This window comes from Lycorma delicatula, chromosome 6 (genome assembly GCF_047948215.1).
Source record: "Lycorma delicatula isolate Av1 chromosome 6, ASM4794821v1, whole genome shotgun sequence".
Taxonomy (NCBI): Eukaryota; Metazoa; Arthropoda; class Insecta; order Hemiptera; family Fulgoridae; genus Lycorma; species Lycorma delicatula.
In genome coordinates this window covers 136,346,883-136,365,122 of record NC_134460.1, presented here as the reverse complement: position 1 = coordinate 136,365,122, position 18,240 = coordinate 136,346,883, and the positions used below count along the sequence as shown (strand labels likewise).

The 18,240-nt window shown below is 31.5% G+C and overlaps 1 protein-coding gene across 1 annotated transcript in view; it reads right to left on the bottom strand.

Annotated features, from left to right (window-relative positions):
• The window catches only part of Balat (Beta-alanine transporter), a 923,597-nt gene that overhangs the window by 57,435 nt on the left and 847,922 nt on the right, over positions 1-18,240 (bottom strand). The window contains exon 7 of the mRNA XM_075369712.1: positions 5,019-5,149. Within this exon, the coding sequence (XP_075225827.1) occupies positions 5,019-5,149 (131 nt within the window). The remainder of the gene's footprint in view (positions 1-5,018; positions 5,150-18,240) is intronic.

Genomic DNA, 18,240 nt, shown 5'->3' with positions numbered 1-18,240 from the left:
ATAACTATTATTTTAGTCAGTCAATTTTGTATAGAAAATAAAGTAAAAATACAGTTTATCGATTTTGTATGATTTAGGGTTAAAGAATACAAAATAAGTTAAAAAAATCTAAGTACATGTATATGTGTGTAACCGTTTATCTCTCACTGACATTCGTTCATCATGTTTCTGCATTTCCTAAGGCTAAGTAAGTACTTGAAACTTTGTAAAAGAAAACTTTTTTATTTGTAATATAGGCTGTGAAAGAGATTTTTTTTTGTTGAGAAAATAATCTCTAAAAGAGATGAAATGGGAGTGAAAGTTTTCTTCAACTATCAGTATTACTTGAGAAACTGTATGTGATAGAAAACTGGAAATATTCCTTGTGATATGTTATAAAACTTACAAGCAGAATTTTTTTTTAATTTCCGATTTCTGAATAAAAAAAGGCCATATGTTAATATTTCTTAACACTAAGTAATTTTATCTTTTGTCACTGATGAAAAATATTGAAAAATTTCAACGAAATAAAAAATTGAAGTATAATAATTTTTCGAAACGTGTATTTCATTTGAATAAAACGTCTAAAATGATGTCAAATAAAACTTTAAATATCATCAGACAGTAATCTCTAATTTATCAATTATTTTGAACAGTTTATTTAACGTAAATGGTTGTTGACATTGGTGTTTAACAATTTATTACGATTTGATTCAACATGCCTTATATAATTTTAAAAATTGTTAGGAAACGTAGTAAGTAGTATTTTGTCATAAAATGTTTGTAGTACTCGTCCTTTCCAAAGGAAAATTGTAATATTTAACTTAAAGAAGTTGGTAATCAAAATATTGCTAACTTACTTTTTTAAAAGACCGCTTTAGAATAATTAGGCTAAGTTCAGTTTAATTTTTCTAACTATTTAGGAAATGAGACAAGTAGTGATCTTTGAGCCAATTAAAATTTTCCCATTTAAACATGTATATATTATTTAACTAAAAATCACCCCCATATATGTGTGTGTATATATATATATATGTGTGTGTGTATGAAAAGTGTACAACACTTCTCACCCCTACAGGAGTTAGTAAAAAATCAATTATAGCTTATTGCCTACGAAAAAGGTATCAGCCAGTTTTCAAATATTTAATTCTACCTGAACCGTTTTCAACCCTTATTTAAATTTAATCTTTGGGAATTGTTAATTAAAATAACTTTTGCTTATTTTTCTGAAAATTCTCATTGAAAATTACTATAAAAATTTCAGCTTAATTAGCCAGGAAATTGGAAAATTATATCAGGGATGGTTTTTCCATTTGTGAATTAAATATAGATTTTATAAAATAAACATTCTGTTTTCTTTGTTATTTGTCATTATTTTTCCGATTGTATGCTGGAATCTGTTAAACTAGGAAACAGTAAGTAACCTCCCACGGCCCAATGAGATGATGATGATGATATGTATGCCATTTAAACGAGATGTAGTCGTGTACAGAATGAGATCGATCATTTCTGAGACGTATAGTTAATTAAATCTAACCACTAAAAGTACGCCGGCCTCCGTGGCGCATGTGGTAGCGTCTCAGCCTTTCATCCGGAGGTCCCGAATTCGAATCCCGGTCAGGCATGGCATTTTCACACATGCTACAAATAATTCATCTCATTCTCTGAAGCAATACATAACGGTGGTTTCGGAAGTTTAAAAAAAAATAAATAAGTAAAGTACAATCCGCCGGGTTGGTCTAGTGGTGAACACGTCTTCGCAAAAAATCAGCTGATTTTGAAGTCGAGGGCTCCAATGTTCAAATCCTAGTAAAGGCAATAATTACTTTTACACGAATTTGAATACTAGATCTATAATCCGGTGTACTTTGGTGGCTGGGCTTCAATTAACCACACATCTCAGAAATGGTCGACCTGAGATTGTTCAAGACTACATTTCATTTGCACTCATACATATCATTTCTCATTCATTCTCTGAAGTAATACCTGACGGTGTTTCTCGGAGGCTAAACAAGGAAAAAACCACTAAAAGTACGGGGCAATACGAGTCGATGGTGAAGGGATGGCTTGGGCGAGGAGTTAGTCGGGGGCCCCTCGGGGTCGTCGCTACTGAGAGGTGCTCCCTCACCCATCTTGAGAAGGCCCGAATCGAGAGAAGGGAACGACAAGAGGAGAAAGACAACACAAGGAAAAACAAAACAAGAAGCCCGCAGATGAAACAACAGGCCGTGAATTATGCTGAAAGGCGGGTATCCGGTCTGATGTTTAAGGGGGAGGCTTTTTAGTCCGTGAAAGCCCAAAACTACTGCGGGCAGACGGTGGCTGGCAGAGCGTTTTCCTCCTCCTAAAAAAAGAAATACTAAAAGTACACCGGTATCCCGTGTTTAGTTTTCAAATCCGTTTAAAGTCAACCAAACTTTATTAAGATTTGAACCTCAGACCTCGAAAGTCAGCTGTTAAAACAACTTATTTGCTACGACTAGTTAACCACTAGACCAGCCCGGTAGGCTTATCTTTGTTTCTGGTTTTCAACATGAAGGCAAAAATTTCTGGAAAAAATTATTTGCGTTTGAAACAGTCTTTTCAAATCGCTTTAGTATATAAATAGGGCGATGACCTCAAAGGGGCTGAGCCCCTACATACGGAGGCAAATTGAAGATTATCTGTTAGATAGGAAATGTTGCATCGATTCCCAGGAGGGAAGGATATATTTCGAGATGCAATGTGGGGTGCCTCAGGGATCAGTCCTGGGGCCATTGTTATGGCTGTTAGTCATAGACGACCTCCTGCTCAAAAGGTTCCCTGACGGAGTGGAATTGCTGGCTTATGCGGATGATATTGCCGTCCTTGTGGAGGACGGAACGATTGATCAAGTACAAGAAAGAGCGAATGCGGCCACTCGCATTGTTCATGACTGGATGGACTCTAGGGGTCTGAGTTTGTCATACGAAAAATGTCGGTGTGTTGCCATACTAGGCAGAAGGGATCTAGACCCCATTGTAGTATCTATTAACGGTAATGTTATTGAGGAGGTCCACAGTTTGAAGTATTTGGGTGTCACCCTTCAGAGAAACGGTAAATACACGGAACACATAAACTACATCTGTAAGAGTGCTGAAGATATGGCGAGGAGTATTAACATCATAATGCCGGCACAGAATGCCCCCAGGGCATCCAAGCGCAGACTGTTAGCATCAACAATACTATCTTCACTTATGTACGCGGCAACTGTCTGGCATCAGGCGATAGACATTGGACGTAACAAGGAGAAACTTGTCAGAATACACAGGAGGATACTACTTGGTGTGGTAGCCGCTTATAGAACGGTGTCCTACCAGGCACTTTGTGTGCTTGCAGGGGTGCCACCGATCGATCTTACCGTGAAATACAGGGTTGCGTGGTCTAAAGGAAAAACAGAACAAGAGGCCAAAGAGGAAATCTATACTTTGTGGCAAGGAAAATGGAATAATGATGGTGTGGGTCGATGGACAAGGCGGCTCATCCCCGAGATTGGACAGTGGGTTAGAAGAGGATGCGGTGAAATGGACCATTACTTGACACAATTTTTCAGCGGACACGGAGTATTTAATTATTATTTAAATAAAATAAGCAGAAGGGATGAAGCAACCTGTATGTATTGTGACCAACTTGACCATGTGGAACACACTTTTTTCATGTGTGACAGGTGGAAGGTTTGAGATTTAACCAGAACATCAACGGATTAACACCTGATAATATAGTGCAATTTATGACTAGCAGTGAACACAGTAATTTATGAACTGGAACACAGTAGCAGGATATGTTAGGCAGATTCTGGCACAGAAATATGTTGATGAGAGAAGTCAAGGATATTAGTATAGACTAGGGTAGGAAGGACAGCCCCAGCAAGGAGGGCCGACATGCCGAGATGTGTCGGTTCCAATGAGCCGCTGGGGACTCCGGGGGCTCTTAGATAGGAACACTGGAAAAGGATGATCAGTGAAAAGACCAGACACCACGTCACGGCTAACCAGGTATGGCGTGGTGTCAGAATTGGGCAACTAAAATAAGGACCTCTCAAAAAGAGCTGAACCGGTGGGCCGAACTGCCATGCCAGACGTGCAGCCTGTAGGCGATGAGGCCCATTAGAGTCTAAAGACACTCCCTTGAGCGGCGTTATACCAGCAAGTCGGTCCGGCTCATGAGAGATGAGAGGAAAAAAAAAGAAAAAAAATTCGCTTTTGTACTTAATACAAACTTTTTACTTTTATAAATTTGTACAGAGGTAACTTTAATTTTAATTATAGGAAGAGATTATATGAATTTCATTTACGTTTATAATAGAATAGTATTGATTTTATAAGTCTACTTTTAAATCTTCTCAATTTACTTCGTGATCTTAAAAAACGAAAAAAATATAAAACAAAACAATCGTGTATTACATGATATAAACATTAAATAAATAAAAGTGTGTAAATGTTTTTTTGTAAGTTGACATGTTTTCTGAATTTATTTTCATATCGATTATACTATACACCATGCTTTAATCAGTAATGTTTTAAATTCAAATGCGTAGATATTCGAGTGAAACATTTTTCCTGTACTATTAGAACTAAATAAATATTTAATAAATAAACATCCATAAATTAAATTGACATATTAACAACTTAAAATGTAATTAAAATTTTAAGGAATTTATTAAATTTTTCCATTTGTAAAATATTTTGTTATATTTCGTCAAATTTTATAAATCTGCTTATGTTTCGTGTCTTAGATTAATTGCGAATAAACGTAATACCTCATTCAATGCTAAGTAGAGTTGAGTGAAGAATTCTACCTACTTTAAACGTTAATAATCGAAAGTTTGAAAAAATAAATTTAGGCCAACAATTTTGTGAAATTGGTTCTTAATATCACCTGTTTATAAATTTACATGGTGAATAGATCTATTATTGATTTATATATAAATACTTTCAAAGAAAAAATAAAATAAAAATGTTTTTCTCTAGTTATATTGATTTTCTAGCTTATTTATATAACAATAGTTTAACAATTCTTACCAAATAAATGTAATTATAAGAGTCTTTCTTCGTAAATTTGGTGTTCTCAATAAATCCATAACACCATAATGTCTTCTTTTTTCGCTTTTATCAACATCAGCTTGTAAAAACCGATCTGCTTGATATTTTTTCTGAAAATAAAAACAGAATACCATTAACCAAAATATAAATTAATGGTCCACTACGCATAATTGCAATATAACATATACGGACCCCCATATATGGACATTATGTGTGGTAACTTTTCCACTAAGATGAAATTTGACTAATCACTAAATAGAATACGTCTAAGAAAGACGTCATTTTTATGATGCAACACTTCGATTGCGAAATCGGCACAAACAGCGTAGTGGGTAGGCTTTAAATCCTGTGTCAGTTGTAACGGTATGGTTGAATAAATGAGTTTCGTAAAAAAACATTCCACACTGTTATCATCGCCCATTGCTAGTTCTCGGCAGGCCTTCCTAAAAGGTTTTTTATAACACGCAGGAAAAACTCTCTATCACGTTAAGCATTCTCTTTAGACATCATCGGTTGACCCGTACTTTTCATTTTACACATCCATCGGGTTGTCTCAACGATTCATGACATCAACGAATGTTTTGTCAATCTCAATTAAAGAATCACAATTAAATTTTCTATTGAATGCTCGTTGAATTGTAACTACAGATTTACATTTAGCAAACTGTAAAACACAAAAGGCTTTCTGTCCAGGTCATGCGGAAAGATAAGGAATAAATTCACAACAATGCGCGTAACTAATACCGTCTCTTTGATTTTTAGCCTTAAAACAATATTTTACACTTCATCCAAGTTTGTTAAAACATATTAAACAAATTTGTGGATTGTTAACTAAACTGATGAGTTTTTAGGATGGATCAGAGAGATAAAATGGGAGACACCTTGCTTCTAAGGTAAGTGGTCAGAGGGTCATGTACACATTTTATTTAGCATAAAAATTGACATTATAAAATCTAATCGTAATAATAATGTAAAATACGTCAATGAAACGAAAAACGTTTTTAGAATAACTGAAACATAACCTCCTAAAAATAAAAATAAAAATTAAATTGACCGATAATACTATTATGAAGTAATTTAATATGCATTTATATTGAATGATAAAATGCTTTTAATTTCACTTCTAAATCAAATGAATTCAAAGGTCATTTGGAATTTTAAACTTATTACAAGCGTTCTTAATACGGCCGTAACATAAAGTATGTTTAAAAATATGTTTTATTTTAAAGGTGCATATGTATATATATATATATTAAAATTTAATATTTTTTATTTTGCTGGATATTAATATTTATAAATATTAAAGCCAAGTTATACTTTTTTCAATATTTTATTTTATTTTAATTTATTAAGTTATTGAAAATATAAAATATAATACAAACTCCGTAAAAATATTAAAGCGCGAAAAAAAAATTAGGTTAACTTAAACATTACGTTAAAGAGTTAGGTTAGCTTAGGTGGGCCGGCCTCCGTGGCGCGAGTGGTAGAGTCTCGGCCTTTCGTCTGGAGGTCCCGGGTTCGAATCCCGGTCAGGCATGGTATTTCCACACACACGCTACAATCACTCATCTCATCCTCTGAAGCAATACCTAACGATTGACCTGGAGATTAAACAAAAACAAAAAAAAAGGTTAGCTTAAACAACGTTTGACCTAAAAGTGTAAAAATAATTACAACTCACAAAAATAATGAATTAAGTCCTGTTTGGTCTCTCTCTCTCACTCTCTCTCTCTCTCTCTCTCACTGGCTCTCGCGCGCGCGCGCACACACACACACACGCGTATTGAGGTTCTCAATACGGAAGTTTTTTTTTTTAAATTGTACTAATCCATTTTTTCTCTAAGGATGTATATAATTTTATAAATATTTTACTACGATTATAAGTAAAAACATAAAATATGTTCGATATTCTTGCGTAATAAATACGTATTTATTTAAATCGTGAAAAGAGATAACGGTGTGCATTTGATATTTTAATTAGATACAAAATGACAGATTAATACTTTTAATTTAGGACTAAAGTAAACATTATTGTTCATTTACGGCACAATTTTTTTTAATAAGTAACTGGTTTGATTTGAAAAAATATAAGGATAGTTTGTTTCCGTAGTTTCCCTCTAGCCTACCATATATTTTTCCATAATATTTTACGATGTTATTTTAATTGCCATTTTATTTTCTAAAGTACATTGATATATTTACACGCATATCGCGTATAACAAGAAATTTTGTGCGTTTTTTTAGCACTTATTTGAAACCTACATAATACGGCTTTCATAGGTCGGATTCTTTTTTCACAGATCACATATTTTTGTAATTAGGTGAGGACCCTAAAATTTTCAAATGTAGTGACTAAACGCATGCAAGATAAAATTTATGAAACGTTGCTGTAAGTTTCCCTGTTTTAATATAAGAGAGAAGGAAGTAATTTTTTATTAATTATACATCAACTGCATAAGGCTCATGCTTTCACACACATACACATACCACGCGCACAAATTGTGTATTTATATTTCTATTTTTATCCTCATTAAACTTTAATAAAAAATATGTTATTTGTAAAGATATTAATCTTTGGTAGACAGGCTTCATTTTTGAAAGTATTCACGTTGATTCGTGGCTGACCGATCTCTTGAAATATTCATTTCTATTTCACTTCAATGTTACGGATATTATTCATTGTAGTGTTCCCATGGAATCGATCGGTTTTGTTTACTTAAACGAGTATATAGCTAAATGAATAATTTTTTTTTTTTTTTTGTTCAACAACTAGTATAATTACAATCGGCTCCCCAAGTGGAGCCATAAGTAAGTCTCTTGAAAAAAAGCATGTGACAAGGGGATTCCTAAGGAACTCCCAAAATAAGTAATAAACAAAAATATTTACAAGTAATCTTAAAATCCAATATGGAATTTCAAGTTCAGTCTTAAATCTTAAAAGTAATTATCTCAACACGGCATAGTCGACAGAAACCAAACATTAATAATAATGAATAAAAATAAAAACAAATAGAAATAAAAACAGTACTACTACATTTGGCTGTCAAATTCCAGACTGTCATGCAGCAGTCTCTAAGTCGAGTACATGGAGACGTTTCAACCGTCGGACGTCCCTGCTGTTATCGAATAGATTAATTGCAATGTGGTTGACGTGATTTTCAAGTCTCTAATGGTATTTAACATTGCGTTGCCGTGCAACCTCATGAACCGACGGAAACTCTAGATAATCGTGAATTTCATCATTCCGCATGAACCATGGTGGTTCAGCATTTATATTATTACTTTGTTTTGGAAGCGTTGTATAATTTCTATGTTATTAGTACTCCATACCGTACGTCCAGATTGGTCGCAGGATAGCCTTGTAAATTAATATCATGTTAGATAACATGAGGCCTGAGTTTCTCCGTACCAGCCAATGTAGTTCCCTATACCTTGCGTTTAGTTGTTTTCTCTTCATTATTATTATTATTATTATTATTATTTTTACAGTATAATTATAATACTGAAGCGGTTGATTTTTTATTATTTAGTTTTAATATGAAGAAATTTCACATTAAATGTTTGTTGATCGGGAATGAAAAAACTGCGAACTTGTTAACGTTAACAGAAGGATTATATCATTCTTTTCGTTATGGACTAAGTTTGACTACCAAATTTATGAAATAAAAATACCAAATTTCGTTAAAATCTGTTACCTTAAACTTTAATACATCACAAACATAATACTTTAAAATAACGAAATTGTTAAAGAATTCGTTTGTAACAGAGTAATTTTATTAAAAAAAAAAAACTTTATCGCATCATACATTTTGGTATGAAACAACTTAAAGTAATTAAGCTACTATTATTCATTATATTAAATAAAATTTAAAAAAAATTAAAAGTTGATTATAAAATTTTCATTTAGGGGTATGTTAAGTAAGCGATCCTTTTACTTGTCAACTTTGGAAAGAAACATATTTCCCTTACGCTCCAACTCAAAACTTATGGTGCACATCTTATGCTAGCAAGTTAAATTTATGAACTTAAGCTTATGGTGATTAAATTTAGGTTTGGACATAAAGAAAGGTGGACATGTGTAATTCAGATAGGATTAATTAGAAAAGTAAAATTCATGCTGGATTAAAAGGGAAAAGCAACAGTAAGAGTTTATTCTCTCTCTCTCTCTCTTTCACAGATATTTTATAGAAATGTAAATTTATATCCATTTAACTTTGATAACATTGTAGATAATAGTTCTAAAGTTAGCATCGATATTCCTTTGTTTCAGTGGTCTATAGTACGTGGATATTCAATACAAACCAAACGAAATGCAACCTGATAGGTAATTTCCGTTGATAATAATAATCTTCGTTGAATAATTTCTTTCGTAAAAAAAAAAATAATTGAAAAGAAATCCATTGCCTACTAAAATATTAAAACGTAAAATGTAACTTACGGCAGTTAAAATTATAATATATAAACATTCTAGAGAAAAGAGACCTGTGTAAACGATTTTGTTGCCTCTTTTTTTCTTTACACAATCAAGTTTTCTTTTATACGTAAAGAGGTTCTTTATGTGATTTAAAACATTTTCTTACGCTTTAAATAAATTATTTTGAAGAAGAAATATCTAGCGATAAGAAATTTTAATAATATTGTTTAAAAGTTAGTATGGACCAAAATCATATTAAAATTAATTTATTTTAAAATATTTGTATTTTAATTGAAGATTAAATTTAATACTTTAACTTAAAAACATTTGATGACAATCTAAATTCTTATAATTTGCTTAAAATTCATTTATTAAATTGTTAACAGAAAAGTTAGGAAATTGTAAGTTGAATGGGTTTGATCATTAATCTTGAGAAACACTCCCATTAAAAACGTGTACTTAAAAAAACGTTATTAATTACATAATGTTTAATTTTACAAGCTTCTATTGATTGTAATTTTTTAGAGCTTTTAACTCTTTTAATTGCTACAATAAGAAATACTCAGAAATTGCAAGATGAGATCATATTTGATCCCAAAAATAGAAGTGTTAACACGTAACTTATAACCTTATAACTTTTTAGGCGGTTTATTTTATAAAAATTTGATTTGATGTTTTTTCCATATTTTTTTAAACAAATTATAATACAATTTTTAAATATTTTTCAGATTTTACATTTTCAAATATTTTTTTACATTTATTTTTCTATTTTTGTTTTCTCTTATAATTTTATACTTTCATTCAATATCAAATAAATTAAACGTAGATTTATTGAGAATATAGCAGAAGCGCAGTGGTTTGTGAAGAAACACTGAAATACAAAATTATCTGGGATTGCCAACCGTTCGAGAGGAGAATATACGGCGATTCGGGCAAGACACAAAAGGAGACTGAACATGTGAACTGGCTCGCGGTTAACCTCCTGGATAACAGCGAGGACGTAAGGCGCCTAAAGCTACTGCATGTATTTGATCCGTAACTTCTCCGAGATTTGAGGTGAATTTACTATCCTACGGTTTGTGCATCGTCAAAATTGTTCATTCCGTTTCGCCAATTACTCTTCTTGGTTCTTTGATTTGTTTTACTCTTTCTATGCTTGATTAGTTATTCTTTGTGTGATTCATTAGACTATTTTTTTGTGTTTTTAATTACAAGAGAATTTATTACGTTTTCATTTTCATTGTGGTATAGAAAAAATGGTTTTCTAAACTTGCTTTTTGATAATTTATTCATGAAATTGATTAAACATAAAATTATCCACCTGTACACTGAGAATTCCTTTTTTTTGTGTAGGCATATATCACGCTTAATGAATTCGTTTCAAGTAAAACCTCGCTTTTTATGGTTCTATATTCCAGATAGTTAACCTTTCCAATCAATAAATCTGTTAGTTGGTTTACTATAAATATATTTCCAATTCTTTATTTTATATTTTTTACAGTCTGTATACATACATACTGTTTTAATTCAGTAGCAATTAATAATATATTTGTAGTGATAATTCCAATATTGATATCAAGCTCGGTTCTGCTAAATTAAAAAAAGGAGGTAAATACGTAACTAATAATTTTATACATACATATTACTCTTTCATAATATAATGTAATGGCTTATTAATGATAATAATAAAAAAATAATAATGTAATAAATTGCGTTTCTTTTTTTTCTTGAAATATGAGGTAACTTATTCTTTTTTATAATATTGAGAGAGATGAGTATTTAATTAATTAATAACACATAATAAAAATTGTGTACTGTATACGTTTTGTACAAGCATGTTTGTGCAAGCCTACTTACAAATAAATGATCACGGAAAAATTTATTTAAAATGTTTTAAAATTCATTTTTGAATATCTTTGTACAAGTAGGTTACATTAGTTTTTTCGCTATAATATAGATTCATGATCTTGTTTAAGTACGGTTTAGAAATTTATACTTGCAATATGCATTATTATTATACTAAACTATTAATTTTTAATTTATTAAGATAAATGAAAATCTTTAATTTTATTTTTTGGTAAAAAACTTTACGGTGATTCAAAAAGCAAATAAAACTTTTGTTAGATTACTTACAGATTGAGTTGCGGTTTCATTTCATAGAAAAACACATCACATTTTGATTCACGTAGTTTATTAGTACCGGATTCGGCCACCAGTGTTGTTAAAAATGGATACATTAACTGCTGCGGAAAGTCCTCTTTATATGTTTTGGTTTCACGATTTGCAATCAGTAACTGCAGTTTGACGTTATTTTCGTAGAAATTACGGTAGGACGCCCACGCGTTCCTGAAGCTGCTGTGAAACTACTCGGAGAAAGCTTTGAACGTAATCCGAAGAAATCAATTTGACGTTCGTCACATTTGACTGGGATTCCACTAATTTGGCGCGTATTACGTAAACGATTGCACATGAAGCTATGCAAAGTAACCGTGGTTTAACTTATTACAGATGACGACAAAGTTACTCGGCTGCAGAGAATGCATGCCCCCCCCCCCAAAAAAAAATGATAAAATATCAGAAGTAGTTCATGAAATAAAATTTTATGTACTTTTCATTTTAAATAAAAATGTGTATATGTAATTTAATAGGCATACAAGAAAGTTATGTGGTGTCCACATCAGATTTTTATATATTATTTTTAAATTTTGGTTCGAGTGTTTATTCTTCTTTATGTATAATTTTTATATTTTTCTTTGGTGTAATATATATCCAATAATCGAGATATAACTTAATTTTTTACAATTTTTAATTTCATTTTGTCAAGAAATCAATTGTTCTATTCAAAAATAGGCACATTATCTTCTTTGTAGATTTTGTAAAAATAATAATTAAAATGTTTTAATGGTTTATATTGCTTGCCATTGGATTACTATTCTATTAAAAAAAAAAAAAAATCGTCTATTACTTTTAATAAGAATACTTCATTTATTAGAAAAAAGAAGGTTATGCATATTACACCGATTTACTTGTACATCTCCCTGCATTATTAAACTTTATTCTTCATAGAATCATGAATACGGTACCTGTCTGTTCTTACATGAATCTTACAATAACTCATAATATTTTATTCGGATTAGAAATCGTAAATTTTTTACAAGTACTATGTTTTTGTACAATTTTCTAATAACAGTTCTAGTAAAAAAACTTTTCCTTTTTTGTTTTTTTCAAAAATCTTTCCTTGTTCAAAACTAAACTCTAACACGGTAATTAAAATTAATAATTTCCATTTCTTTAATACATTTATATCTCATTTGAATAAAATATTTATTTGATCCAATCTTTATTTAAATATATTTCATTTAAGCAAAATGATTCACACTAACTGATTTTTCTAATTTGGGTTTAATATATATTAATATATATAAATAAAATTTTGAAGCCGAATTACTTTTTAATTTTTAGTCTTAGCGACTTCAAAAAAATATAGAAATATAAAACATCAAATGAAGGTGATTTTTGATCGATAATAATACGATTTTTCTATTTTAAAAGAAGGGAAAATAAAAGTTGTAATTTTACTTTATATTATCTCACTCTGAAAAACTTAACCCATTTACTTGTCACAAACTTTCATGAAGTTTATAACCTTTTTCTTACCTAGAATAATTGAGGAGTTTAGAGCTTAATATATGTTCCGGTCGAGAAAAAAAAATTAATAGAGAATAAAATTTATTTAAATATGAATATAATTAAAAATATTTAAATTTTCATGATTTTAAGCATTTTTAATTTATTTTTATAAGCAAAATTACGATAAATATGTTTATCGTCACACATACAGCATACGGTAATAATAGTATGAAATAGTTTCAAATAACCTTTAATCGTAAAAAAAGGAAAAATAAAGAAATGGAACAGTTTTATTAAGTAAATACTAGTTGAAAATTTTTAAGAGTTCAGATGAATCCTCTCGTGTATAAACCTAATTTATATTTTGGTTTCGGTACAGAATTTTGGACCGTCCGTAGGGATAGATCTGCTTTAACCGTAATACTTCACTTCTATGTACTACCAGTCTACCTCAGGGATTAAAGGAGATTATAAATAAGCGGCCATTTCAGTCATCATATAATTTAGTACTATGTGCGGACTGCTGTAGGCCTATGTGTATTTTATGGATGGTACCGTTTCCGATTTTTGCTATGCTATCAATATTTCTACTGCCATAAAAAATTGAATTTAATTTACGCAAAGTTTATTATTTATAATTATTACTAATTTTAATGGTAATAAATTTCTATTTAAAAAAAACATTTATAAAAAAGAAAAGAAGTTTAGGAAATATTACCGAAAAAATAGACAAATTTATGAAAAAACATCTATATTCTGAAAAAGTAAATACTAAATACAAACAACCACTCTAAACGGTTGTTGAAACGAATTAAAGAAAAACGTTTGAGAATCCTTAAAAATTAAAAAAAAGAAAAAGGTTAAAAACCTACAATTAGATGAATTATATGATAATAATAGTTAAACAATCATCTGTAATAACTATCTGATTATATGCGTGTATACAAAAGGAAAACAAAACAAATGAATAAAATCCTTTAATCTATGTGTTGGCAAGTTTTGTGTAGTATCGCTTTAAGTGATACAAATTGTAACTCTAATTAACCTTTTGCTGTCAACTTAGAATATCAGAAATTAATTTATATTATTTCTACTTTCAGTTTTATTTGTTTCTTTTTTTCCATTCTTTTACTTATAATCTCATTAAAAATTATTCATTAGCGACTTAAAGTTACAGAAAATTGTTTACAAATAACTAATATTTAAAATTTGCAGTTAAACATACATTAAAGATTAAACTAATAATTGAATATCAGACCATTACCACTATTTTTTTTTAATCTTTTCCCTCTTCACCCACGGGCCGGACCCACAGTTAAGTATAACCCAGCCCGGGAGAGTGTCCAGTACTCTTAACGAGCCTCCACGTCTACCGGCAGGACAGATCGGCTCGCCGGTAGGATCTTGTCTTTTTTATTTTTTGCTCGGCTTCTAACTTCTGGAGCGGAGTTAATAGGTCTGACTATGTCGTTCCCGTTTCCCCACTCAAGTTTTAGTTTACTTAGGAAACTAGGTATGAATTTCATTGATGCGAACAACATTTTCTTGTGGTATGTTTGTAATTGCTAACCGACTCGAATTTATGAGGAACTTACTCACTTGTACCTTACTTAATGCAGAACGAGGCGTGGGGTTCGTGCTTCCGCGAACTCGGTTAGCTAGTTCAGAGGGCAACGAAGTAGGACAATCAAGATGTCCGACAAAAGCCTACAGTGAAGTCCGAGTCAAAATTCACTGATGTAAATGTCTACCGAGGCATCGGTGGCATCCCAACGAGGACTGGCTAATTAATGTGAGGTATAATCAGTTAGAGGGTCAAAAGACGACCTCCGTTAAAGCCTATCTCGGCTTTGAAAGTGGGGGTAGTGTGGCAACCGGAATCGTCACAAGGCGGGTGTCTTCCTATACGTGAGTTGGGATGTTCCCCTACTCCAGAAGCCTGGACTCGGTTTTCAAGCCTTCGCCTCTAGAGGAGAAACCGTAGCAGGGGGCATCCCCGTCGGGACTGCAGTCTTTTAGTGCTTGGGAACTATGGAGTTCCCGTGCCTCATACCTACTGTTCACCAGCGCAAAACCGATGAACAACAGCTCCACAGGGGGCTATGCGTCACCCCCTCGCTTCCCTCTCTTTATCCCTGTCGTATTTGTTACGAATCCTGTCATTATGCCGTACTCCCGTTCTCATTGAAGCATCTTCTGCACCACTTAATCAGCGTTGAGCATGCTTACCGCCTCAACACAACCTCGGCGGTCAGTTTCCCATCTCCTGCACTCGAACATTACCAGTCTCGTGACCAATCCACCGTGACCGATCAGAAATTGGGAAAGCCAAAAATTCAGCTCCCCAAATTCCTTTCCGACCCACGATCTAAGTTCCATAATTAACCGGTGTGTCCACCGCCCTTTAGTCAACGTATTCCACCGGGTCTGCCATTCCTCAAGGGTCTGCCATTCTTTCTACGCAGTGTTCTTCCTGACCTTCTCCATAACTCGCGTGCGCATCTTCGCTATTTGTTGTATAATAGTAGTATAGTATAATAGTATAATAGAGTATAGTAGGAGTATAGAGTTTAACCCACCGGGTTGGTCTAGTGGTGAACGCGTCTTCCCAAATCAGCTAATTTGGAAGTCGAGAGTTCCAGCTTTCAAGTCCTAGTGAAGGCAGTTACTAGGACATTTATATAGTAAAGGCAGTTATATACGGATTTGAATACTAGATCGAGGATACCGGTGTTCTTTGGTGGTTGGGTTTCAATTAACCACACATCTCAGTAATGGTCGAACTGAGACTGTACAAGACTACACTTCACTTACACTCATACATATCACCCTCATTCATTCTCTGAAGTAATACCTGAACGGTAATTCCCGGAGGCTAAACATGAAAAAGAAAGGAGTATAGAGTTTACATAGTATACTAGTAGGACCAGGACAATCATGACTGTTTTTAAATTTTTTAAATTTAACTGTGATTTTTTAATCTTTTGACTTTATTAATTTTAATTCCTGATGTTGGCTTCCAAGTAAGCCGAAATATTTAGAGTACATATCAACATGCTGGAAAGGTGGATTATATTTATTGTTAATTTATTAAAAAAAAAAAATTGTTTTATTTAATATATTCGCATACTATATGCGATATATTCGCATACAAGTTATTATTTGAAGTGAAATCTCGTTTGAATGAAGTAATATTTTAAATCGACTGAGGAATTAGAAATATATGTTAGACCACTGTTTCCCAACCGATGGTACGCGGAAAAATTTTAGAAGTTCTTGAACTTCTTTATATTTATTACATAGTTTTACAACCATTAAATGCATTATTACTCATTTCTTTAATGGCAATAATAATGTACACAACTGAGAATACCGAACACTTGCTTATCGTACAACTATGATTTTACAGTACCTTCTGAACTTTTTAGGTAATTAGTCCGCGAATTAATAAAAAAAATAACTGCATCTTCTTCAAGTTGGTATGTAATTTTTTATGTGGTCTACAATACAAGCTTAAAATTCTTATTGGTCCGCAGTATCAGTTGTGTTGAGTTACACTAGTTACACTGTGTTAGACATATGTGATGTAAGTTGAGTGGATTTTAGCGACACTGTAAAGTTGCTGAACTGATTTTCATGATTAATGAACCAAATCTTTCATAGTATGCCGTATATATACTGGTTTATAATTAATATGAAGATTCTTAAATGAATCTTGTTTTGTTTTGCAAAGTTACTGCTAACGTTTTTAATTTTTGAGAGTCCCGTCATCAGAAATCATATTATGCGTTCTTTTTATTCATATTAAATAATTTTTTTTATTTTCATTAAAAGTGTTAACAGTTACTTGTAATAAATTACTTATTAACGATTGACAACCATGGAGGTCTTAAATTGAGATTTTTTTATGGACAAAATTTAACCTAAACGAGGTTAAATATTATCAAAATTATTAACTTTGTGAAACATACCTTATTTCTTTTTTTAATATTTAATTTTTTTTAATAAAAATAACTGATTACAGTTGAGATTTGATTAATATATTATTTTATATGTTTAATTTTTATTCTTTACAGAATAATTTCGATTAATCTTTTGGTATTTTGTTGATAAAGTTGCTTTAGTTGTCTTATTGTAAGTTTTATCAAATAATGTAGGTGAAAGACCTTTATAACAAAGAATTTTGTCGTCCACATCGATGAAGTTACATTTAATTTTTTTTTTGTCGTCATTATTGATTAGTATTACATTGTTATAGCATAATGATAGATAAGTATAACCTGATATAAATTTGATATACAAAGTATTTTGGCAAAAAAGGTTCGAGGAAGCTAATTTAAAAAATGTAGAATAAAATAAAATAAATATTGTTAGATCCCAGGGAGCTTTAAGTACGCTTTGTAAAAACCTCTTTAAATTATTTTTCTGCACTGTTTTTTCTTTATCTAATTTTTCCTACATCAGAAAACCGTAGTTGGAAATAATGCATTTTTCCTGTTCATAATAATCTTTTACATTCCTTGTTCAAATCAGCTCAGTTACCTCAGTGAATAAAGAATTTTATCATATTGTAAATGCAATCTGAACTGTAAATGGGAAAGTAAATTTTTTAATTAAAATATATTATATTTATTGAAATATAATATTAATTACTACATTAAAGTTAACTCTTGTATTATTTATTATTTGGTTATTTCTGCTTGTAGCATCATTAGCTGGTGGATAAAACGTTCCGGGTTCGAATTCTTTTACAAGGAGTTTTTGACATACGTTCTTCTTATTATATGCATTTCATATTTAAAAATCACAAGTATGCAATTTTCTCATGATTTTTCTTTAAAATGAATGGTTGGTATGATAATATTAAATTTAGGGATTCGTTAGGCTGGAATTTAAATTTCAATAGTTTGTCGTCAATTTTATTCTTATTAAATAACAATTTAGTACATAAATAAGTTAGCAGTTTAACAGCTACAGTTTTGATTGTGAGTAATCTAGTGTTACTTTCTGCAGTTGTGGTGGCAGTTTGCGCAGACGGTAGCAGTTTGCCTTCTCATGTTAGAAATATACATTTCGAGGCAAGGCAATACTTTTTTATGTATTAACCCTAAGAGGTTCTCGATGCTGTCTCCCTACCACCATTATTTTTATCTGATT